This window comes from Corythoichthys intestinalis, chromosome 7 (genome assembly GCF_030265065.1).
Source record: "Corythoichthys intestinalis isolate RoL2023-P3 chromosome 7, ASM3026506v1, whole genome shotgun sequence".
In the NCBI taxonomy this organism is placed as follows: Eukaryota; Metazoa; Chordata; class Actinopteri; order Syngnathiformes; family Syngnathidae; genus Corythoichthys; species Corythoichthys intestinalis.
In genome coordinates this window covers 34,819,073-34,845,542 of record NC_080401.1, presented here as the reverse complement: position 1 = coordinate 34,845,542, position 26,470 = coordinate 34,819,073, and the positions used below count along the sequence as shown (strand labels likewise).

General features: G+C 39.1%; 2 protein-coding genes across 3 annotated transcripts in view; both read right to left on the bottom strand.

Annotated features, from left to right (window-relative positions):
- The window catches only part of ralgps2 (Ral GEF with PH domain and SH3 binding motif 2), a 125,894-nt gene extending 105,893 nt beyond the window's left edge, over positions 1-20,001 (bottom strand). For both annotated transcript variants that reach the window (XM_057840156.1, XM_057840157.1), the window contains exon 1: positions 19,833-20,001. The gene's annotated coding sequence lies outside the window, so the exon portion shown is untranslated. The remainder of the gene's footprint in view (positions 1-19,832) is intronic.
- A 2,809-nt stretch (positions 20,002-22,810) lies between these two features.
- LOC130919218 (cytochrome c oxidase assembly factor 7) lies at positions 22,811-26,089 on the bottom strand. Its single transcript, XM_057841747.1, has 3 exons — positions 25,696-26,089; positions 25,475-25,615; positions 22,811-24,455 (listed from the first exon to the last, which is right to left on the bottom strand). The coding sequence occupies exons 1-3, from the start codon at positions 25,799-25,801 to the stop codon at positions 24,007-24,009; spliced, it is 696 nt and encodes a 231-aa protein (XP_057697730.1). The 5' UTR covers positions 25,802-26,089; the 3' UTR covers positions 22,811-24,006.
- Positions 26,090-26,470: the final 381 nt, after the last annotated feature.

The window sequence follows — 26,470 nt, the reverse complement described above, 5'->3', positions numbered from 1 at the left end:
TCCAGTGTTACAAAATACCTAGTCCATTGGGGTTGTGTAAAGTAAAAGCTCTACTCATGCATGCACGCATTGTTTAGTCTGGCCGCAGCAGAACGTGATGCGTCGGAGAAGTGTGCCGCTGCTGCGCCAAAGTCAGGCGGACAAAAAGTGGGTCAGTGTGTTGCGGAGAGGAAGTGACAGGCCGCTGAAAGTGCCCTCCTTTTCTTTTGCTTCCCAAGCACAGTGCCGCCTGTGACGTTTCCGATTACTACTTCCACTAGGGTTCCTTTGTTCACCAGCAGAGCCTCTTATCATTGGTGCTTCATTAACGTCAGCCGAGGAGAGCGCTATTGATCTTAGTGGATCACGCACACACGGTCTACACCAGAAGCACACACAGAGACAAACACATACACCTGCTTGACCAGTTACAAATACTTTTTCTCACACACTCTTTCCATGACAAACACCTGTTGCACTCAAAAGGTACTCTTTTCCACAATACACTCTTTTACAACCACACTAACAAAACCAGTTACACTAGCATGAATCAAAAAGAATTTTAACCGTGATCGCGATTTTAGCAGTCACAATTAAGAATTTACATCTAAAATGTGGCGGTGCATTGAAGGAGATCAACATTCAATTACTGGACTTCTTTGAGATTCAGGGAAAGTGATGCCAAACGGGAAAAAAATAAAATATTATAAATTATAGCATGATTTTGATGCTTTTCGTGATTTTTCAAAAATATTTTTTAAAACTGGAATATGCCATGAAAAAAACTACAGAGTAGTTAAACATTTATTCACATTTTAAGTGTTTTGAGACTTAAATAAGGCCAATACAGCTCATTTGTTATTGTTTGTTCATAGATCATGGTTTCCACATCCATAAATTAGCTGAATTGTCAAAAGCAGGTTAAAAAAGTAGCGGCTTATATTCCGAAAATTACGGGAACAATACAATAATGATTAAATTATTCCCTACTATCATTTTGGCCATAATCATACAGCCCTAAATGACACTCCTAATTACACTCACGCATGCACACATGACCTATTAACACATATTCTCTTAGACAAGGTCAGCTCATACACACACAAACACAAACAATTTGTTACAATCACAGTCTCTTTCACAACCACACACTCCTGTGCCCTGTGACACATAGCTGACCTGTTACAGGAACGAACACGCACATGAGCAAACACAACCTTTCATATGCATGCCTACATTTTGCATGCATGCATGCATGTATAAAAGCAGTGGCTCAACCCTGCTTTGATTGTTAATGTGAGAAGTTTTTGCTATCACTGACTCTGAGCTCTCTGTTCATGCCATAACAGCCTTTTTACACCACCACCAAACAGCGACGTTCATCTCCAAATTTGTCTCATTCCTACTATTCTTGTGTCAAGCGAATTAATTTCTCTAAGATCAACACGGAAATGTAATAAAATTACCTCGGTAAACAATATAATATTTTAAGACAATATAAATGTGTGTAAAAAGCTGACCAAGGTGCTGTATGTTAAAACCTATTACACTACTATGCTCACCTACGGTGGTTGAAAATGGATGGCTGGAATCATTTCCAAAGATAGGCAAACGGACCATTTGGCTTGTTGGGCCACCACTTAAAGCTAAATATTGGACACCTTATAAACAAGAAATTATTTTCATTAATGGCCAATTTAAAGCATTCAATAAATCGAATTTATGTGAAAGGCATGTGAAGGAAAACAGGCTGCTGGAGTATCGAGGACAATGTGTGCAAAAATTAAATTAATATTGAAATAAAAATTTTAATAAATATTGAAACAATTGAATAAAAATGGAATTGGATAAATAAAAATGAAAAACATTAAATACTGACATAATGAAACATTTAAATGAATGCATGAAAACCGAAATGCATGTACAAAAAAATTGTAATTATTGAACTAAAAATTGAAATATATATAAATTTAAATAAATAAATATTGAAATAACATTGTAAATGGCAAATGGGATTTCAATTGGATAGTGCTTTTCCACCTACTTAGAACTTTGACACTCTAACCTCATTCCAATTCTAATGACACAGCACCAGGATCAACATGGGGTACATCTAAACTCTGACAGAATTTTTTTTTGCCTTGTAACTCTGACACTATTTTATATCAAGTTTATGGTGCATTCATAAACGCCATGCTCCTGACTACGCCTGTGCAAAAAGGAGCATCTTTGTGTGTGACGTCATCGTCCGCACGGGTCACCTCTGAACCGGAAGCTAATAATTTTTCACCGTTGTTTGATGTCTTCTCCGTAAAATTTACAAGCTCTTTCGGTTCTAAAAAGAGGAACAGAAAAGCCGCGTCTGTACCATTCTCCACCACTGTTTCCGATGCCCTAATGCCACACAAAAATGGCGCTGACACACTCCATGACGCCACTTTTTACACGGGTACCCGGTGACTACATTAAACCAGGTATCAGGCGTTGACGAAATTACCCGGGTCTCTAGCCCGTGTAATAAAATATCCAGACAAGAGGTGCATTAGTGTAGCCGATATGCCGTAGAGTGTAATAAATTGAACGTTTAAGGCCATTATCCATCCAAGTGTAGACGTAGCCTCAGCGTCTTGCTCAAGGATACATTGACACGGTCACCACTGCAGGTGATCGAACCCACACCCTTTGGGATGGAGACGACTACTCTACCACTGAGCCATGCCACCCCACATTTTAGTGACACATTCATTCATTAGTTATGTACTTCCTACTCCTACTAATACAACAGTATTTCCTGTACTTATTGGACACACCTGAATAATAAGCCTCACCCACCAAATTTTAGTTCATATAACGCACTGGACTATAAACCGCAGGTTATATAGTAGTATGGGATATTTACCAAAAGAGATCTGCAATACGGTAGTAAAGTGAGAATTTCATTGAAGGTACAAAAAGTCAAAAACTCTTCCATGCAATAACAAGACAAGTAAATGAAAAAAAAGTGAATGCAGCACTAACTGGAGCAAGCCTATGTGGCTACAAATCCTTATGCTACCCTGCAAACTAACTCATTGTGTGCCGTTCATAACTTCAAAAGATCCTGCATACTGTGCAAATCTAGCATGTTGGTCAAATTCTGTCGGTTCTAAATCTGTATCCTGGCAGCGGCTTGCACCATGGGGTGTTATTATGCTTTTTTTAGATGCGCGTTGCGCGTCTCTCCTTCTTCCTCCTCCAGCCTCCATCCATTACAGATTTCTGCTTTTGATAATTAGAACTTATAGCAAAGGGACTCAGGCCTGCCTCAGTTACTAGAGGAAAGCCAAAATGTTAACATGAGGGCTATGATGTTAACAAAAAAAAAGTTTGGGTAAGTTATTTGTATTTGAGTACTGCGAAATCAGAAGCTTTCAGCCTTTGTACAAGGGCTGGTCACAGCTTAGCACAGGAGTAATTTGGACTTATTGACCATTAGATGTCTCCAAACTAAGATGCTTGGGATTTGTTATGTGAGCAGATCATTTGCATTCATGGTACAAAAATTTAATGAACAATAAATAATTAAAAAATAAAGAATTATATTTGATTTGGTTTTATTTCAGCAATAAATATAGTTGTGCAATATAGGCACTTTTTCCATAACTTCAGTTTAGATTGTTTTATTTTTTTAGAGTGCTTATTTGAAAATCCTTTAAGTTGTTACATTTATCATTATTAAAGCATCTAGTGGAGTGTCACAATACAATTAGCCATAATATGTTAAGTCCGTGAGCGCATATGGCCTATCGGTATCAGATTTTTGGAGTTAAACAATACTGGGATATCGGTTAACAACATGTCATTATCGGACAACGCTACAGTGTACCATTTGGTTTCATGTACCATTTGTAACTAGTCTTGATGGTGACCCTCTCCAACAGGGTTTGAAACCAACAATCTCATTTTTGCAGTTAAGCGGCTAATTGCTAAGTAACTAAGACCAGAATATTTTACTTTTGAACACAATCATAAAATAAAATTTGACTTGTCAATCCTTGACCATCAAAGGTTTCAAGAAGGTCCCAAGTTACTGTGACAGAAATTAACAGTAGACTTGACATTTCAAAACATTAATGATTCAAGCAAGTCATAAGTCAAGTCATACAACCTTGCTTAGTCACATTACATCTCACTAAAATTTGTTACTAAAACTTGACTCAAGTATGACTCCAGCTCTGCTCGACAGTAAATAAAAAACATCCCGAAGTGGTGCCAAGCTTGTAAACGGTGGCATGTGGCCCGGTAGTGCTGTGTGATTTGTTGTCAGTCAGGCAGGCAGTGGGCCCGAGATCAAGTCCACTAGTACCCCGTGAGAGCAAAGTTGACAGATGAATGAAGGAAAAGAACGAAGGCGGAGGAAGAGGAAATGATGGAAGTGCACGGACTGTTAACAAGGAAAGGGCAGCGGAACAATGCAGGGCAGCCGAGCGGTCGGAGGAAACAAGATAACATCTTGATGTCTTCCTCGATGAGTCTCCTAGGATTGGCTAATGTCAACACTGCTGCGCTAGTATAACTAAAGAATTGTGTTTACTAGGGCAGCTTGAATGGCACTCAGTAGAGACCTCCACTCGGGCCAAACAAGACCAAACTGGACCATCTGACTTGTTGGACAAAGCTTTTTTCCGAAGCAGTATCTGGTCCCAATGCATGTAGACTAAGAATCATTAAAAATAATTAAATGATTTGGGGCTGGGCAATCTGGAAAACAAAAACAAATCACCACCATGTTTTTTAATCTCATCTCAAATATTTGATGGTGTATTAGCGACAAAGAAAAAATAGAATTCCGAGATTAAAGTCGTAGTATTAGTACGAGAAAAAAAGTCGTACTGATAGTACGAGGATAAAGTTGTATTGTTACATGACATAATATGTATTAGACGCTTCGTACTTTACGTAGCACTTCACTGCCTCTGTTAAAAATCAACAATATTGAGAGCATCTTGTGAGGCTGTGTTTTAGAATCGCTTTCACAAATAAGGCAATCCTTCATCTACATCAAATTACAATCAATAGAAGGATTTATACTAGGGGTGTAACAGTCCACTTAAATGTAATTTCGGCTTGGTTTGTTTTTTTTTAAGTGCTCGGTTTGGTTAATTTCCTGTACAAAAAAGGCAGGAAAAAATACTTACAATACTTTTATTTTTAAAATGTCAAATATATAATTTATGTATGGTGATATTTCAAATAAATTACAGTTAGATTTCGTAAAACAAATAAAGCAATTGTAACAATTATGAAATCTTAAAATTAGGAAAAAACAAGCAAAACTGTAAGCTTTGAATATTTAGCAGCAAGAACCTGAAAATGACAAATGTAATCATCTATGTTTAGAGGGGGTTTTTTTGCGTTAGAATAACAATTTCTGCAGAAAGCACATATCTGGTTGCAAGGCTGGTTTTCTTACATGGAGGTTCAACATTCAAAACATTCCTTGTTGGATTACGCTGTATTAAAGCGTAGTCCTGTAACGATTAATCGATTAACTCGAGTAATTCGATTAGAAAAAAAGATTTAAATTAAATTTTGCTGCTTCGAGTATTCGTTTAATTAAAGTGGCGTTGTAATGGTTTGTTTTGAAAGTGTTTGCATTGTTTTATTGATTTGGGTGGATACACTGCCCTCTAGTGGCAACATTGAATATGACACAACTAATTTCACATTGCTGAATCCAGCTGCTCCCTGTTAAGACCAACATTAGCTCAAACAAAAACTTAGCTTATGTTTTTTAATGCATTCGTAATTTAATTTATGGGTATATTTAGCTTTTTTGTAGGAATATGTGCTTGAACCATTTGTTAAGAGCATTGTTTTAAAAAAAAAAGTTAGCATTTTATAGCATTTAAGTTAGCGGACTTTTGCTATGTACGTTAGCCAATTGTTCTTTTGTTGTACTTGGATCCTCATTTATTTATTTATTTATTTATTTGAAATTTTGTTTGGGGCTCAGATCAGGTATTTTAATTTTTTATGTTCCTCATCCGATTAATCGATTATTCGAACTAACTAGTTCATTAATTAATAAACTACTAAAATATTCGATAGCTGCAACCCAGTAGGGTTAAAATATACATGCAGCAGGGTTGATATAACTTTGGATTCATCCACCTGCCTTTGTCCAAAAAGTGTTCCCTGTGCTGCCACCGGTTGTAGCATCCCCTACTGGATGCAGCCTGGACATCTGTTGCAATACCACCAGCTACTCCAGGCTGGCCGGCCCATCAGTAGCAAAGTAAAAGGAAGCCCTGTGCGTCCGACATTTAAGGCGTCCGAGCGGAAACCCCACAGTTGGTTCCGCACGTAGGCTTAACTTGCGCTAATAATAAATGTTATGTGGGAAGAAAAAAAATCATAAAACAAAACTGAAACGGTACGTGAGTGAACCGAAAATGCAAAACCGAATCGGTTTGCTACACCCACGTGAACCACTAATACTGCATTGTAGCGCCTTGCTAAACCGAAACGGACCTCAATTTTTTTTTTTTCAAATTAATGATCACAAACAATTGCCCCGCCCTATTTTGATCAGCCCTTTATTCAGTTTTACAATATATTTTCTTGATTGCTTACTTTCACACTCCAAAGATCCAACTATTTGCATACAATCAATCAGTGTGATCCAGTACACTTCTCCACAACAGCCCACTCCACTATTACCTAATGAGGAGTTCAGTGAGTTTACATCTTTGCTAAAGTGATAAGGGAAAAAAATCTGGACGTTTCTCACATCAAGAAAGTATACGGGATGTGTTTATTCTTGCAACATCCCAGTTATTGGAACCCGAGACGGACTCTCGGCTTTTCCCAGGACACAGTTCCGGGTGGGCCCTCGGGGCTCTTGTGTAAGACGCGCGTTTAAAGAGACATGACACGTTTCAACCTGACAGAGCTTATAATTATGTTCAGGGTTCAACACAACAACAAGCGGATTTGATGAGACAAAGACTTCTTCTTGGAGCTTTGCTGTCAAGTATGAAGAGACACGATTTAAACGGTAAATGTCTTCTCCAATCAAAACCTAAAAATGGTCAGATTTGAACACATTCGTTAGTATCCAGTGTTGTAAAATCCGTGCTTAACGAGAAGCTCACATTATGTGGAGATTGCATTCTTAATGAACACAGGCCTTCTAACCATTCTGTCACTGTTCTTGCCATTACTTCTATAATAATCTTTTTAATTATTCACACACATTTCAGTGATTTAGGGCACAAATCATCTCCAATATTTAACAGTGAAATCTGCAGTGTCTTGAAGCAAAATGCTAGCCTCATTTAAGTCAGCCAACTCAGCTCAGTTCCTTCAATAATGCAGCAGTCAAAAAAGCATTTTTTAAGAAGAAAGAGGTCAGTTTTGTTTAAGACTTTATATTTTTTTTGTAAAGAAGCAATACTTGTCTCCCTGAATGAAAATGTGTATTATGAAGATATGGTAATAAAATAAACACATTAGATATCATAATAACGTACAACTACATTGGACATGAATTTATTCTTGCAAAATTATGCCATTTAATCACAGCAATACATATGATTAAGTGAGTGGACAGGAACCTAAAAAAACAGGATCTTTGAGACTAACCACCAATCCGGAACCTGATTAAAATCTGTCCAATCGTAGGAAATCCAGCAACTACCACTTCAAATATTGACACTTTTGAAATTCATTGTTTTTTGCAGGTTATTTTTTTTATCTTGAATCGCTTTGAAGCTGCTTAATAGAGCATAACCGAGATCACAAGCCTCTTGTATCCACAAAACGCACACACAGTACAACACGCATGACTTCCTCTTACATGGCATTGCCCAGTCTCCAGGGTCTGATAAAACGCACAATTACGCTTGTTCCACAAAGGGCAACGTCATCGCTATTGGAAGTTCACAGCCCAGTCACAAGCAAGACCAATCTCTAGTCATTTTTTGAACAAATAAAATATTAACGTAGCGGCTGTTTTATATATTTTTTTTTAATTAAATAAAGATGATGAAGAACTATATGCACACACATGAAATGACACAGTTTGACACTTTCGACTACAGGTTTTTTATTTCTTGAGTCTAGTTGCACCACTTTTGGGACATTTGACTGGAGGCTCCACAGAGATTTGGCAATGTTCTAAAAAGGAAGTAAAAGTACAAACTAAGTCTAAGAAGATGCAGTCGAAAGTAAGACAGGGTAAGACAAGACAACAATCAGAAGATCGTTTTCCTAATGTGGACAAGTGGTCCTTGTGTTTGTGTCTCTGTGGGGAATTCCTATCGCGTCCCATCAGATATCTGATATTAAAGATTGATTTCTTTGTGTCGGTGCATGTGCGTGTAAGAAATGAAAGAGGTACAACAGCTGAGACGTTAAAGGGAAACAGCTGTATCGCTTGTACTTGGACTCCCCTAGAGAAGCCCCCTGCACTTCTTCCTGACCCTCCTCTCCCATCAAGCAAATCAAACAGGGGCAACAAACGCTCACACATGCACATGGGACGCCCCGTTCTGGCCTGAATAGACGAGTCTAGGCATGAGGCATGTTACTTCAAAAACCCTGGTCTATTGACTAAAAATAGGAAAGACAGTGTTTCCTGCCGTAGTGTCGCTCTCCACCTCCTTCTGAATCCCACAAACCCTCTCTGCTTTATTCCCTCATCACCAAACAAAGACCACCATTGCGAGGGAGGTAAAAAACAACAACAGAACCAAATTAAAGCGGTTCCAATATGAAATATCAAATGCATTTGTAGCATGTACATAGCAGATATTTAAAACCTCCTTCAATTGTTAGTGGTCAAGCATTTCGAAATTAACATATATTAGGCCTGCACAATACATCTTTTGAACATCACCATTGCAATGTGCACATGCCTTACAGTCCCATCACAGGAAGTGGATTGTTTTTGGGTTTTTTTTAACAACTTTTGTTTTGCTTCGTAAAGGTAGCAAGTGTGCAGAGACATGTCCTCCTTGATCCCTTTTATATACAGCGATCTTCGTCATACACAGATGAACTCCCTTAGCCTGCATTAAACGCTATTATATGAATACAATGTGGTCCCGATGAGTCAACCAAAGTCTTCCCAAACAGAGCTATTCAAGTCGTCGGCTGAAAAGTCTTCTAGTTTTAACATTGCAATATATATATCACAAAAACTTAAAGTTGCAATGTCAGTTTTTTCCAAAAGTGTTTAGCCCTCGTATACATTCAGTCTACAAAATGTTTTACGACTAAACATAGCTTCTGGCCTGTTATCTGTATGCCTGCAGACTTAAGTTATTTGTTCCCAAAAACGTATACATACGTTATATTTTTATTTGTTTCAGTGTCCCAAAGACGTATTTGTACGTCTTTTACGTTTTTTTTCCACAAGAGACATCTCTAGTTTCTGATGCAACTTGGCTCCAAAGCACAAAGCTGAAATCCATTTTAAAGCAATAAAACTGGCCACTGGAGGGCAGTAGCGCACTTGGTAAGACCCGCAACCCGATTCAACGGAACGAATGGGTGGGCCGCACGGATGGGGCACCGGTGGAAGACAACCGAATGGACGACCAGGAGGCCAGGCGGCGATGACCGAGCGGAACAACTGGGATGACGGCCGGGATGCCAGGCCTGAACGACCAAGCAGAACGACCGGGACCACCAGTGCAGCGGACGATGCCGTTGAGTCCGTGCTTGGCCACTCGCATCCCCTGTTACCCTCCAGTGTCCCGCGACTCAACCGGAAACGCACACGGCCAAACCAGTTCCCCCCCAGGAACACAACATGCCCCACAAAATTCCCCAGGCGAACTCCGCCACGAGGCAGTGGTCACCACAAAAGACAGACTAAAAAAAATCCATCTTGAGAAGACAGGCGGCGAAGAGGGAAAAGTTTACCCTGGCTGTCCCCGCCACAACCACGTCATTTCTCAGTTCGATAGTTTAGTTATGTGTAAATAAATTGTTACTTTGCTATCAAAAGCTCTATTTGTAGGGGTGTAACGGAACACAAAAGTCTCGGTTCGGTACGTACCTCGGTTTTGAGGTCACGGTTCGGTTCATTTTCGGTACAGTAAAAAAAAAAAAAAACGCAAAATGATGTGCTAGTTGTTTATTACACGCTTTTGTACTTTCAACAATAGGAACATTAGCCTATAAAAAGCTAGAATTCTGCTCAAAAAATAGCGGGTATTTAAAGATAATCCAACAACAATTTGCCTTTCAGACCCCGCGTATTGGTCAGCTTTCTTTCTGAAAGAAAGAAGAAAAAAGTCCTGTGCTAAAGAGAAAAGCAAACCCAATGACAAAGATTTTAAGATGTATTTTACAAATGAAATGCCTCAATGAAACATTTTTTTTTCTTATGAACGGTTTTCAAAAGCTTTATTGGTGGATTTTCTCAAGTTAAAGCGCCACACCAAAATGAATAAATTTCATTGTGTAAGCAGGATGTGTGTATTATTCTTATTATTTAATTACAGGTGTTTTAGCTCATTTCAATTTATTTTATTTAAATAGGCTATTATTTATTTCATGATGTGTTTATATTTTACAAAAGTGATGTAGTATTCATTTATATTCAAGGGTGCACATAATTTTTTTGCCCAGGTTCTCAGAGGAGGACCTGGAGATGTGACTTGGTCCTCATTGAGCTTGAGAGCCGACCCGCCTGATGCGATAAAATTATGACAAGCTTTACTTAGAGCCAATTACCTTTAATTAATTATATAAACAATTAACGCTTGATTAACATCAACTAGCACAACAAAATTGCCATTACTTTGAGGGGAAATGTAAAGAAATAAACATAAAAGCACCAATTCAAAATAAAGGGCATTCATATGCGGCTCTCACATTAACTCCAAGCCTTTGTAAAAATGGGATGTCCTCCTCATACGAGCTCATTGAACGTGCATGTTTAGCTTTGTGAAATGCGAGCAAAAACACGTTTGTCAGCGCATGGCGCTGTTCTACAATAACTTTATTCCGCCACTTGTCCATAGGGCGAGTGGGGTCCTATCTGACATCGATAGTTTGCTTAATTGCCACATGCTCTGTTTTTTTCGTGCTTTTCAAAGTTTGGATGGCTAAAATTCTTTGACCCTACATAAAATGCGCTGCTCTTATTAGCGACATTGGGATTCTCACGGCAAATGTTGCACCACATTTCCGTGCGAGCATCATTTGCTTCTAGCCATGGTACCTCCTGCAGCCACTTTTCAGCAAAAGTCCTTTTTTTCGGTAGCTCCGTTGATGTCTCTGTCGCCTGTCCGTCTTTTGACGGGGGTGGGGGATCACGGACATAATTACTCAGTGGGGCCGAGAGAAAGTGATTTTCTCGTGTCCGCCGCAAATACAGTTGTCAGCCATTGGTACGCAAAAGCGTATTGAAGCCGTTGAGGGCCAGCGCGTTTGTCTATGTCCGGTACGCATGCGCGCATGCGGACCACTTATGTGCACCCCTGTTTATATTGTATATTTTGTATTGTATAACTTAAGTCCCTATGTGAATATTAGTTCCTACTTGTTTTGTTGTGGTAGGAGTGTTTTGTATTGAACACGGGGCCGCGTTGGTTATTATTATAGCAGAGAAGACAGCCGTAAATCAACAAAGACAAGTCAACTGTGCCCCAATCTACCACTCAAGAGATCTGATGGACTCAAAAAGTAGGTTACGATTGCATATTAGTTTGAAAATCGACCAGATCCACCGTATTATTACACGAGTGAATTCCGGCCCGATCCAAGCTAGTAGTATTGACGCAGGAGGGCCGCGTCTCGCGTCAAATAATAACTCTGCCGTTCTTTACGCGTGCGTCGCGTTGAGCCGCTTCTGGGACGCATCTAACACGCGGCCGCACTGCGACTGGTGTGCATTGGCTGATTGACTCTAACGCCCGCGTTTCACTGCATTCTCGCGGCGGCCACGTTGTCACGCCGTTGACGTTTCTGGACTGTCCTGCCGTGTTGGTCCTCATTATTGTAGAGAAGACTGAGTAAATAAAATTTACACAAAGAAACTGTAACCCGATCGACTCACAGCCTCGAAAAGTAAGGGTTATATTACATCAAAAACTCGTTCGGTACGCGTCCGTTCCGAACAGACTACCGCGTACCGAAACGGTTCAATACTATATTACATGTACCGTTACACCCTTATCGATTTGTCTTGTTGTTTAGGTGATTTTGTAGAAGGAAAACATTATTCAGATGTTTGGGATGTCACAAAAGAAAAAATAACTGTGTTAAAGTCAATGTTATGTTTGCTTTTACAAAAAGTTTAATTTCTCTGTTTTTTCATCAGAAATTGGAAAATTGCCCAAACTAAGCTATTTTCTAATGCTGATTTCTAAAGAATGGAAAAATACATGAACTTTTCTCCTACTGAAAGAAGAGAGTCTAATCTTTCTTTTGGTGGGTTCCATGTTTATATAGCAATAGAACAGAATTTTCTGTGGGCTTTGAAAAATCAGTCAAAATCCAGTAAAACGGCCGGGAGCGGAGGGGGTTGCACCGGCGAAATTGGCTGGGAGTGAATGAGTTAATAACACAAACTGTGTATGTCTAGCAATGTCTTGTCACCAACAAAAGCGCTTGATCACATCCTCAAAATGTACACACAGCTTTTTCTACACACCCTACAAATATTTTGTTTAGCTGGCACATCCACAATTACACCTAACCTTTCTTGGCTGAGCTCATGCAACCGTGTGTTGAAATGTTTTTTTTGTTTCTTTTTTTTTGTTTTTTTGAGACTGCACTGATGTGTCAAATTAAAAAGGAAGAGGAGTGCATAGAAGTACCATTAATGTAATTTAACAGGCATGTTGGTAAGATTAATAACTTTGGGACCTGTGCTGATGTGTATGATGTTTTCAGTTTAACACTAGCAGGTGACAGCTGTGTTTGTCTATGGTTAATGTGGCAGGGTGCCATATTAAAGAAGAAATTGTTTTTAAAAAAATGAAAAAGACATATGGAGTTTTAATTTCTGGTTAGTTTATATGACAGTATATTTGACATCTGGATCTTTATTATACTAGCTTTAGTGTGCATAGCTCAAGGGACAATTTCCATTGTTGGCTGCAAACCTTCCTGGTTAAAATGGACTGATGTCTATTGCAGCCAGTGACACTTAAAGATCATACAGTGCCAGCCATTGAGATATGAGGCACTTGAAATGTACAAACAAAATCGGATGTAGGCATTAAATCAGTATAGGGCGCTTGGACCTGCAATGTAAATCTAGCCTTAAGCGTATTATTTGCATGAAAGTGTCTTCTCACATATAACAACATCTGCCAAGACTCATAAAATGAGTTGTTTAAATTGCACAAATTCAAATTAGGTTTTTGGATGCCATGGAGATTTGTCCAATGTAAATAATATGGGTTAGCAAGATCGGAAGAATACGAGGCAGGAGCGCAGGATGAAAACTTGGCTAGGTACGGCCTTATCCTCTTACTCTGTTTACTTAAGGCCTCAAAGGAATAAAAAGGGTCCAAAAATTGCATTAAAACGTTTGTCTCCTACGGATGTATTGTCTTTGGCTGGATCGAGGTCACATGTTTCCATGACACAAGCTGCTGTGTTCTGCTCCTCATGATTTCAGATAGTTGAAGCGCTGTGTGTTACCAGCACCTGATACAGGATACAGCATGCAAAGGGGAAGTGGAAAGGAGCGGCATTTGTCTGTTTATGAACAATTGGGTCAGTCGGTGGGCTTGAGGTTGACAAACTAGGGAGGAAACAGTAGGGACATGTTATCATATTGTAAGGATGTCATGTTTCAAATTTAGACTGGGCAAATTCACAGGGCTCAAACTCATGTCTTAAATTTAACTATAACATTGAGAATCAGAACTTTCTTTGAGTTCGGTCTGACAGCACTGCACTCAACATATAAGCTTTTTTTAGTTAAAAAAAAAAAAAAAAAAAAAAAAAAAAAAAGGGATATACAATTTGGTGTTGTATAAATAGGCCCGACTGCAATGTTTTTTTTAACACCTATGTTTTACAAAGCATACAAGTACTGTAAATATAATACTGTACTAAGCAAGTCGTAACAACGTAGTAAGAAGGTAAACTGAAGGGGGGGGGAAATTTTTTACAATTAGCATGCCAATTTCAGTTTTAACCAGCATGAAAATCTATTACTCAACTGTTTTTTTTTTAAATACAAACTGTTCCTCATGATGAATTAAGCTTTCATCGGGACTTTTTGTTGCCAACACAAGACCTTTATCCAAGTCACTAGATTTAATATTATCTAACTGTTGCTGGATGAGTCCCAATACCTTATAATACAGGCACTTCAAAATCACAAAATTATTTGAAATGTCATCACCTTTTACCAGTAATTGCTTTAATCACCAGTCCAAGCAATCCCCATATACGTGCTAAGCAAAGATAAAAGTTCCGCCACTCCAGTCAATCCAGATACACCACATGGCCTAGCAACCCAGAGGTGTCAAGTGGAATGGAACGTTCATAGCTGACATTCTGTGTGCCGTAATAGGCTTTACAGGCACCCTGAACTCACCTTTCACCCTAAGACCAGGACACCAAGACCCAGTCCAAGCAACAGTATGGAACAAGACCCACACATAACTTATTGGGTAGTAATGGCATCCACTCTGTCGTATCGTATGGCTGTTACTTGTGCTGTGCTCACGTTAAACACTTGTGAGACATGAAACTTGATTGTGAGTATAGAATAATACTGTTGTTTTCTGTTTTATTTCCTTATTGCAATATTGCTTGGTGTAAATCAGTTCATTATGCAAAATCGAACAGACCAGTTTTTGGCAGATTTTGAACAGACCCTCAAAAATAGTCGCTATCAACGCTAAAGGCTTTTAAGAGGTTTATTAAGCCCCTTTCAGGCTTATATCCCGGTAAATTCACGTGTAAGGTGACGCGGGATTTAGCCACGTCATTGCTTTCACACTCGAGCGATATCCCGGGAATAACTCGGGTTGGACACTTTCAGAGACTTGTCCCATGTTGCCGACTCGGCACTCTTTGCGCAGGGAGGGCAGCTGGCGTGATTTTACAACCTGGAAATTACGTCATTTTTGGTCGTCATCGACGACAAAACAAACCACATTTCCAAAGATGGACGATGGACTCGCTTCCTCGGCTTTACGATTCAGTAGCAATTTAATTTTGTTTGTTCAATTTTGCTATTTCCAGTTTCCCATGTTGATAATTGTGATGTTTGTTTACAGCAATTTCGTCCTACTGCAAAGAAAGAGGAAATGACGACTAGCCCTTCATAATATTTACGTCATCAGCCTTTGTGCTGTGACCTGGGAATTGAACGCCTGCTTTGCCACATGCCTCATCCCGGGAAAGTCCCAGACATAATACTTAAACAAGACCCATTAAATGACGCGTAATCTCGTGTCAGTTGACCCGGGAAATTGCTGTCACACATAAGGGCTACCCATTTAAATCCCGCGATTTAAACGGTGTTCAGGTATACGTGAAAGGGGCTTTATACTCCAGGTGAGGTAAACATTTTGTGCAGCTAAATACAAAATCAATTTCATTGTTCGAGTGCCCGATGGCTCAACAATACTACAATGTCCAACATAAAAACTAGAGTTGGAAAAAATCTTGAAAAAAAAAAATCGAGCTCAGTCAAACTTTAAAATTTTTCTGCTTTTGTCCCCGAGTTACTTGACACGTGGCCTCTGAAACAAATGAGCTGGAGATGAAAGAGGAGTAAAACATATGTATAGCATGCCATGCTTCATATACGACCTGTTCCACTAAATTTGACAAAATCAACTGCTGTATCAGGCGTCACATGAAAAATACACCGTGATAAAATTGATGCAAATTGATGAGACATCTTTCGGCATCAATGGGAGCTAATGAGTTAAAAGAAGGATAGACTTTGTGATTTTGCACTTGCGCTTACGCAAAAACAACGTATCAGACATTGAACATTAGCCAGGCAACTGAGAACAGAGGCATTATCAGTTGGGAGGGGAGGCATACAGAGTTATTTAATAATACAGAATTGAACTACAATAGCATTCGGATCCTGGGCACTTTATGCATTCTATTACCCGAGAAGAAAAAGTTGTTGTTTTTTTTGCTCAACTTTGAAGGCATTCTGGTCCATTTGCGGGACATTTTGTTCAAACATAAAATAATGTTCAAGACCACTTCCAACATATATATTCTAACCTCTCTCTGGTACATTCTGGTACACTTTATGAACATTCTAACTAGAGGTGTGCGAAATTTCCGATTGTTAAGTTATTCGCGATTCGGCCGTGGAAGATTCGAGAACGATTCACAAACATCCAAATTCCGATTATTGAAATATGTCAAGTAAAGCGGAAGTAAAACACTCAGCGCGCCGCGCGGTCTTCGGGACGCAATGAGGAACGGAGCGAGAGTAGCTAAGCATCATGCTTGTCATTACCCGGCCCCTAGGGTAATGCCAATGCTCAACTCACGGCTCTAGCTCAACTCATGCCGCGAGATAAAAAAACAACATACCTGACTGCTGCCGAAAGCTGCTACAAAGTACGTCCACATAATGTTAAGGTAGATATCATATTTATATAGGACTAGATGCAGAATAGACTCGGTGGCGATAGCAGCACATGTAGAGAAAGCTAGATGCGGGCTTAGTAAATGGCCGCCATCTTAAAGCAGTAGACTTACCTGCAAGGCTGTTGTAGCGAACCTTCCAAGCGAACCTAATTAACTTTTTATCTGAAATACTCTTAAATCGGTAAAATATTGACTTGAATCTATCTTTAAAATAGTTTTTTAAAACCTTCACATGTCGAAAGTAGACAAAAGGGAAATTATGGAATAACAGGAGCAATTTTAACAACTTTAATGGTTGATTAACAACATTAAATTAATTAAATGTAGTTTAAAGCATCTGATACAGAATGGGGATTTGAGTATATTATTTATTTTTTTAACTGTTAACTTGATACTGAAATAGTCGTTTATTTATGCCTGCGAGGCTTTTTTTTTTTTTTACAGTGTTTGTAACTAGTGTACAAAACATTAGCAGCTAACAGTGGGGGGGGGGGGGGGGGCCATCAATAATCGATTTATAATCGAATCGTAATCGTAATCGAATCGTTAGGTGCCCAAAGATTCCCACCTCTAATTCTAACCCAATATGATGACATTGTACTCAGTTTTTGTGTCATTCCGATGCACTCAGAGGACAAAAGTGAACCAGGATTAGGTCATAGTGTACCAGAATGTCACATTTTCTTCAATTTGAGGACTTCTGGAATATTTAGGCCACCCCAGGGACAAAACACTATATTGTCGAAGTGGACATGAATTGTCCCAATTTCTTTTACTTGGATGGCATGCTGGCAGTCTTTGGGAAACCTCCAACATATTCTTTGTGAAATTTACCATGAGCAAAAGCCTGTATTGCTCTAATGCAGGGTACACTGTTCTGGAGATAAAGGAAAGTTCAGAAAGAACCTGAGTTGAACTTGTTGACGCAAAAGCCCTACGGTGTTTGATCCTTTTCTTATGTATTCACCAGGTTTTGGTTCGGAGTTTCATTTCACAGACACACGCAAACACACAGATGTAATCTCCCACTAATCACATTTGCAGGCCTTGGGCTGAGCAGTTACACGACAGCTCTCAACAGATGGGCCTACAAGCAGTGGGCATGGTGAGGATTAGCTGAATCCAGAAGGCGCGGGAAGGTTTGTAAAGTCGCGGGGAGACCATTTTGTCTTGGCCAACCCAAGCAGGTGTCATGACAAGATGGCAGTGAATGGGGAAGGCAGGGGATGAACTGTGCCTTTTAGAGTACATCCGGGAAGTATTTCTAGTGCTTCATCCTTCAAATGTTATGCTACAGCCAAAATCCATGCAATATCTAAACAATCACTCAAACAATGCCTTTTGGTAGTTGCCATGACAGAGCATTGTGCAACGAACAAGTATGTTATTTCTGTGTAGCGAAGGATGTGGAGAAAGAGCAAAGCTGCTCAAGCCAAATAAGATTGATTTCGCCCTCTCAGCATAAACACGACAGTGCTGCAACAAGCATTCCGGTCACGAGTCTGAACCCTTGACCACTGTGTCATATGTTAAGGATGGAAGAGTAAATCTTTAACATTCTAAGGGGGATTTTTTTTTTTTTTTTAAATAAAGTATACTTTACAGCAAACAGTTTGCATATCACATTATTCAAACATGCAAGTGTCAGGCACCAAATGAATATGGCATTAAAAGACAACTGTTTGCGCTTTTGTTATCGATTGACAACGATATGCATTACATTAATGGGTGTTGAGAGTTATAAAGCACTTCAACGCTCATAACAGCTCAAGTAAGGCAAGTCAGACAAGACACACAAATATGCAGTGAATCCTTTGCCAATTTGTAAACTCACGCAAATTAAAGCAAATGACTGATTTGTGCTTTTATTTTGTAACATACCTACAAGACAATTTAGCAGGGAAGTTAATATTTTACCATAATCCTGACTAAAACAACTGGGATTCAAGTAAATACACTGGCACGTTGACGTATGCGCCCCGAATTTGATGTCTATTCAAGCCGCAAGCCATGACGTGGTTCATATCAATAAAAAATATGTAGGCAAGGAGGGTTGTTTTGTCCCTGAATTCTGCTTTCCCATAAAGTCAGAATTCTAGTCTTGAGCAACCACAGAAAGAAAAATGGAATAAAATCACTATTAAGGTGTACGAAATTGACATTATGGCAACATTTTGGACAGTCGTGATTCGTAACCAGTGTGTAGAAATTTATCAGCAGTCAGAAAATATGTACAGTATTTACACACAAAAAAAAGTGCTTGTATATCTATCTATGCAGCAACGCATTCCACCAGGCATAGCAATTAAATGTGCTTCATTAGGTCAGATGTATACATTTTTGTGGCATTGAGCATTGGGACTTTACTCAAGGTTGTAAAACACTGTCATAGATCAACTAATTAGGGAGAAAATAAGACGAACAGCATTACAATCTAACCTTATTGGTCTCAATTTAAGCCCCAGTTTGAGGAAATCACGATTTCACGCCCTTCACACATACACAAATAGAAATTTTCTTTAAATGTTCCCTCTGACACGTTAGATCATTTTAAAGACCTTTATTAGTAGTCTGCAATGTCTAGATTGATGATAACGAAATACCTGAGGTAGTGGGTGGCAAGATCGGGTATGGCAATGTGCACATGCAGCATTGTTCGAGGGTAAACCTCCGCCACACCCAAAGCACCCCCTTGGGGGCTAACCCGTGCAGGGGGTTCCACCTTCCCCATCAAACGCCCACCCACCCCCGGAACACACTACCATCGGGCTACCTACACCAACTGGTCGGCTTAAAAGTCCATAAATAGGACTCCCTGCTCCAGCACCAAATCGGTCAACGATAATGCGACTTAAGTGGCGCCATAAGAAGAGCACACAGAGGCTATTTTAACCATAGTTAGCATGTGGCTAGCTGGACGAGGACGGTGCGCGCGATTTATTGTCCGCGCTATCTCAACCACACTTCCGCGGTTGGACTTGATGTTGTTTGTGGCCTGCGTGTCGTCTTCACGTGGGCTAACATTAAAAATAGTTTATGGTCCTCATACAAATCAAAGAACATTTACTATCGAAACCAAAACAAAAATATTACTCAGATACAAGCTAGCGTCACCACACGTTGCCGCACGCCGACTGCTTTGATGGAAGACGCCGCAATTCAAAACAAACACACCTCCAAAAATAAAGCAGCGCATAAAATTAAGCTGCGCGGAGCGAAGCCAACTCGACGGTTGCGAAGTGAATTTGCAAAGCAACACTCACCAGAGTATCAAAGGTCCTGGAAATTCTTTCTGTATGGTATTCCAGCGGGTTCATGAGACAGTATTAGGGTGGTGGTTAAAGGCAGTAGTCGAGGACAGTCAAGAGAGGAATACGCGGGCGGGCGGAGCGCCCTCAACAGCTGTGTTCTGTTTTGAATGAGAAGTACAGAGGGGGATGCGCGGCGGAGGGGCGGTGCTTTTTCCGCTTCTTCTTCTTTGGTATCTTTTTTTTTTTTTTTTAATTGAACAATACAAAACATACAAATAACAAACAATACAAAACAACTACTTCACATAGAATATAACCCTCTCAACATATTTACATCATAAGACATACCAAAAAAATAATAGTAAATAAATAAATAAAAATAATAATTCAAGAGGAAACTAAATACTAAACAATTTTGTATGAGCTTCTATAGTAGACTTGCATTTATTATTTTGTATCATATTAAGTGATGTGAAATATGATTCAAATTCAACCAAAAAAAAATTAAAGTTCGGATTTACTTTTTGAAATTTAAATTTATGAATATGAAATTTTCCGAGCAATATATAAAGATTTAATATAGTAAATATTTTTTTCATCTTTGGATTCAAATACAGTAATGATCGTTTTCCCGTCAAGTCAATGTTTTGTTTAGTTTGACATAAAATATATTTTTGAAGATCCGTCCAAACTTTACTATAATGGGGAAACCATAAAACAAATGAGTCACGCTTTCAGGTTCAGTCATACAAAATGTACATTTGTTTTCTTCTTTGGTATCTATTGAAGGAGATCTTCGGATGTGACGTTGTCACGGTCTAGTTCGCTGAGAATGTCCTACTAAATGTGTGGAAATTAAAAAAAAAATAAAAAATAAAAAATCACGCACATACTGTATGGCTCTCACTACCAATGACGATATTGTTACTACTCAATTTGAGTCATCGTACAAATAGTTTGCGACTTTTTGGATGGCAATATAGAATGAGGTTGTTTAAACAAAAACCTGCCTTTTCATCTGACCCCACCTGGTGACCAAATAGCTACACTGCAGTGTTGCGATAACCGTTTTAGGTTTGGAAACAAGACCTAAATGGACAATTTGATAGACAGGTGGTGCGTCATTGTACTAAAAATACATAATTTTTATTTATTCTTTATTTTATTCAACCCTTTTGTAAGTGTCCACCTTTTATTCCTCATAACATTATTTTATCTGATGATACAGCAGCATATCCCTCCTGAGAACTTTAAACTTTCAATTTTAGTATAACAAACACTATTTTCTTGTAATACCCCCCCACCCCCACCCCATATAAATTTCCTGTATTAAGACCCCTTAATTTGTAATGTTTTTCCCTACTAGTTTGTAAATGTTCATTTTCATAATATTTCAACTTTTGGTCACGTAATGTGTCTCTCAAATTAGATCTTATTATGGAAAGATACTTCCCCCGTCATATTGCATACAGCTGTGGTCAAAAGTTTACATACACTTGTGAAGAATATAATGTCATGGCCCTCTTGAGTTTCCAGTCATTTCTACAACTCTGATTTTTCTCCGATAGAGTGATTGGAACAGATACTTCTTTGTCACAAAAAACATTCATGAAGTTTGGTTCTTTTATGACTTTATTATGGGTTAACAGAAAAAGTGATCAAATCTGCTGGGTCAAAAATATACATACAGCAACACGAATTAGCAATTTCTTGTGAGTGATTATTGACTTGAACAATCATTGACTTGAACAAGTCAGGAAAGTCACTTGGAGCCATTTCAAAGCAGCTGCAGGTCCCAAGAGCAACAGTGCAAACAATTGTTTGTAAGTATAAAGTTCATGGCACTGTTTTGTCACTGCCACGATCAGGAAGAAAATGCAAGCTATCACCTGCTGCTGAGAGAAAATTGGTCAGGCGGGTGAAGATTCAACCGAGAATCACCAAAAAGCAGATCTGCCAAGAATTAGAAGCTGCTGGAACACAGGTGTCAGTGTCCACAGTCAAGCGTGTTTTGCATCTCCATGGACTGAGAGGCTGCCATGCAAGAAGGAAGCCCTTGCTCCAAAAGCGGCACCTTAAGGCTCGACGGAAGTTTGCTGCTGATCCCATGGACAAAGATAAGACCTTCTGGAGGAAAGTTCTGTGGTCAGACGAAACAAAAATCGAGCTGTTTGGCCACAATGCCCAGCAATATGTTTGGAGAAGAAAAGGTGAGGCCTTTAACCCCAAGTACACCATGCCTACCATCAAGCACAGTGGTGGTAGTATTATGCTGTGGGGCTGTTTTGCTACCAATGGAACTGGTGCTTTACAGAGAGTAAATGGGATAATGAAGAAGGAGGATTACCTTCAAATTCTTCAAGATAACCTAACGTCATCAGCCCGAAGATTGGGTCATGGGCGCAGTTGGGTGTTCCAACAGGACAATGACCCCAAACACACATCAAAAGTGGTAATGGAATGGCTAAATCAGGCTAGAATTAAGGTTTTCGAATGGCCTTCCCAAAGTCCTGACTTAAACCCCATTGAGAACTTGTGGACAATGCTGAATAACAAGTCCGTGTCAGAAAGCCATCAAATTTAACTGAACTGCACCAATTCTGTCAAGAGGAGTGGTCAAAGATTCAACCAGAAGCTTGTGGATGGCTACCAAAAGCGCCTAATTGAAGTGAAAATGGCCAAGGGACATGTTACCAAATATTAGCGCTGCTGTATGTATATTTTTGACCCAGCACGTTTTTTCTGTTCACCCATAATAAAGTCATAAAAGAACCAAACTTCATGAATGTTTTTTTTTTTTGTGACAAACAAGTATCTGTTCCAATCACTCTATCAGAGAAAAATCAGAGTTGTAGAAATAACTGGAAACTCAAGAGAGCCATGACATTATGTTTTTCACAAGTGTATGTAAACTTTTGACCACAACTGTACATTACAGCGCACAATGAAACCTCTCAGCAAGAATATGTCATGTGGTGGGACTAGTGGTGAAAAATATTGTTGTAATAAGAAATAAACACTGGTGTCAACTAAAATGAACATCATCACAACTTCAGTCCAAAATTACTAAGGTTTAACTTAAGTAATATGTAAATGTAACCCGTTACATTTACTCAGTTACATTTACTTAAGTAACATCTAAGAGTAGTTTTACCACACCATACTTTTTACTTTTACTTGAGTAGATTTGTGAAGAAACGTTACTCTTACTCTGCTACTTTGGGCTCCTCTAGTGTCGTTACATTTTTTTCTCTTTATTCTACGTAATTAATGTTTATTTTTGTCAGAGATGCCCACAGCGGCTCTACCAGCTTCACAAATGAGACATCACAAAATAAGCACGACTCCATTATACCAATCAGATGTAACAAGTCACATGGCCACACACAAGCTTGCAGTCGGAAGTCCTATGATCACACCAGCCTGTTCAATCACGTGGCGTCTCTCAAAAAATGAACTGCAGAGTGTTGCTGTCAACACAACTCAAAAGCGTGAATTTCAACCACTCTCCGTTTTTATTTGGCACCAATAAACCACAGAAATCGGATGTTTTAATTTCATGGTAAGAAATGCTTTCTCCACAAGAGGGCACTCTTGGATAGGTAATGTTTTTTAATTTCTGTTGATTTTTCTGGTTGTAATTCGATTATACTTTATATATATTTGGGGCCTAATTTAGTCTTGTAATAGGTTTTAGTACAGTATAATAATAACACTTCATTCAGATGACGTTGTGCTGAGAAAAAAAAATTTAGAAGAAAAAAAAAAAAATTCTGAAATTGAATGCAGTTACTCATTCCTTGAGTATTTTTACCCGAATACTTTTTCACTTGTACTTGAGTATTTCTTTTGGATGACTACTTTCACTTAATATTATTTTGAAGTGACACTACTCTTGATTTTTGTTTTTTGCTACATTATAAACAGAATGTCATGTCATGAAACATGCTAAAATTTATAATTTTGTACATTGTAATGACTGGTAAAAGTAGAGCTTGGTGAAACTGTTTGAACCCAAACAGGTTAATGAGTTCAAATTATATTCAGAATTTTTATCATAATATTTCTTTAAAAACTTTGCCAGAATTACACATCTTTTGTACAATGACTATCACAACACTCAAGTCTGCTGGACATATATTATTTTTTGACACAAAGTTTATTTTGTCAACACACACTCTTCTTGTCACTCTCCAAATTTGAGCTGCTTCTCTTTTTGCATCCCGTGCAGTTCCCTGGCCCGATTCTTCAGTTCCTCCGCCTTCTTTTCATCCTTCTCGATACCGTCGCCCAGCTTGTACATTCGGCTGGCGTTGGCACAGCCCCACAAGTGTCCCAATTCGCAGGCGCGCTCGGCATACTTGAATGCCATGGCCATGTCTGGCTTCACTCCTTTGGCGTTGCCCTCTATGTACAGAGCGCTCAGGTTGAAGCAGGACGGGGCGAAGCCACCCGCGCATGCCGTCTCGTAGTAGCGGCGGGCGACCTCCGGATTAGGGGTGCCACCCTCCATGGCCCGACCGTCGTGAGCCACCAGGCCCACGCTGTGGCAGGCGTCCATGGACTTCTTTCCACCGGCGTCGCATGCTCGCTTGAAGCAAGAGTAGGCACTTTTCAGGCACTTACTTACACCACCTGGTGGCAACAGTTACGTGTTTTAAACGTGTGAGATTTTTCCTACAAGTAACAATTATTCTCATACAGTGATCCCTCGGTACTTTGCTCTTCAAACTTTGCGCCCTCAGTCCATCGCATATATCCCCCCCCCCCAATTAAAAAAGACAAATAAATACAGATGAGCTGTCCCGATCCAATAATGGTCCCTCTTGCTCCTTTTCTTGGTCAGGCAGTGCACTGCAGTTGCTGATTAAACTTAATGATGACTGACAGAAATTAAGGTTTGATCTTTCCAGAGATGCATGGAAGCTGAAACTTCAAAGTGCCGAATGCGTCAATCATCGTTTCAGTTGTTAAACAATTGCTGTGGCAACTCATTTTGTGTGTGTGAGCAGCTTGAGCGGATTTGAGTGGACTCAGTCAATGAAGCATTTGATAAAGAAAAGCATTTTTCTGCTTTATTCTTGTTTTAAAATAATTTGGTGGGACAGTAACATGTTTAAAACTTACCATAATTATTACCTTTGAAGTGCTTAAAATTTTTATTAAAATAAATAAATAAATAAAATCTTTTGATTATCTTAAATAAATCTTTTTAACTAAACATCTTTTCATGAGGGGGTGCACTACTTAACAATTTTTCACTTATTGTGGCGGGTTCTGGTCCCCATTAACCACGAAAAACAAGGGATCACTGTATTGCCCTTAATCAAAACAAATGTCTCTATGGGATTCACAGGCACACAGTTGACCAACAATTACGAATTTACGACATCCTCTGATCTGAACCCTCAAGAGCAAGAAACTACCAGGGGGGAAAAAATCAGAGCTCCAACTAAGTATAGTATTACAGTTTAGCAACATTACCTAGATATAATTTGAAAAACATATAGAATCACAATTTGTTAAAGAAAAAGTAGTAATTGTGGAGAATATTGAACAATTTCAGTATTTATCACATTTATACGTCTCTAAAAACAGTTCGGGCATTTGGATCATGGACTATGCATTTTCATCAATAAACAGATAATTTCTACCTCTGCCTACGACATGGTAAGACCCCAACTTGTAGCAGCTCCCTGGGTGGTTATATGTTTCACAGTTGTGTTTCAGTACTTGTGCAGCCGCCTCAAAGTTTTGCTTCACTCCTTCCATGTAGTCGGCTAACCTCTGGCATCCTGGCAAATACAATGAGGCAAAATCATACAAATCCCTTGAACAGTTTACACGCGTATATAAAAAGTACGCTATTTGTCACCTTCAGGGTTTTTCTCATTGTAGCACTGGAAGCTGTACTCCACCCCCAAATTATCCAAAAACTGTTTTACTTCTTCTTCATCTTCAAAATTGATGAGTCCCGCCATAATGTTGTAAATGTTTTTATGCAATCCAACTGGACATAAATTGTGCTACTGGCTCGTTATGACCTTGCGATGTTATACATTGTCTGTTTCTAAACTGTCTCTTTTAACCTATTTTCAGCGCAGGTGTAGAAATGCTTGACAAAGATTAAATACAAGGCGTTATAAAAGATATTAAATGCTTTAAAACAGCAATTTAACGTAGTTAGATCACGCGTGCCACTTAGCATTAGCTCTCCGTTCCGTCCACAGATTCCGTAGCCCCGCCTCCTCACGTACTACTTCCAGGTTTCGACATAGATATCATATGTATATGGGTAGACGTTCATATGCGCTGCGAGTCAAAAGTTGACGGGCTGCTTCACATAACCACGCCGAATAAGAATGTACTTTGAAATAGTATAGTATGTAATAAATTCATACATAATTGTAACGTTTCCTAAATTTTCAAAGTTGATGATTTTTCACGAGAAAAAAAAAATCTGCTGCAAGATGGCCACCAGTTACTTATGCCGCCGACTCCACCTAATGACATGTAGCCTAATATATAACATATCTATGAGTCATGTAACCTACCAACTTCCGGAGGTCTTCTGTATTTTTCGTTTTTAAAAGGTTTTTTTAATCCAGAAAAGAAAAAACGATGCATCAAGATATTATATTATTATGTTT

Coding starts and splice junctions, on each gene's coding strand:
- LOC130919218 (XM_057841747.1), bottom strand. CDS start 25,801: ATGGCGGGACTCATCAATTTTGAAGATGAAGAAGAAGTAAAACAGTTT. Junction 25,616..25,695: donor CAATGAGAAAAACCCTGAAG/GTGACAAATAGC, acceptor TGTATTTGCCAG/GATGCCAGAGGTTAGCCGAC. Junction 24,456..25,474: donor TTACCATGTCGTAGGCAGAG/GTAGAAATTATC, acceptor TGTTGCCACCAG/GTGGTGTAAGTAAGTGCCTG.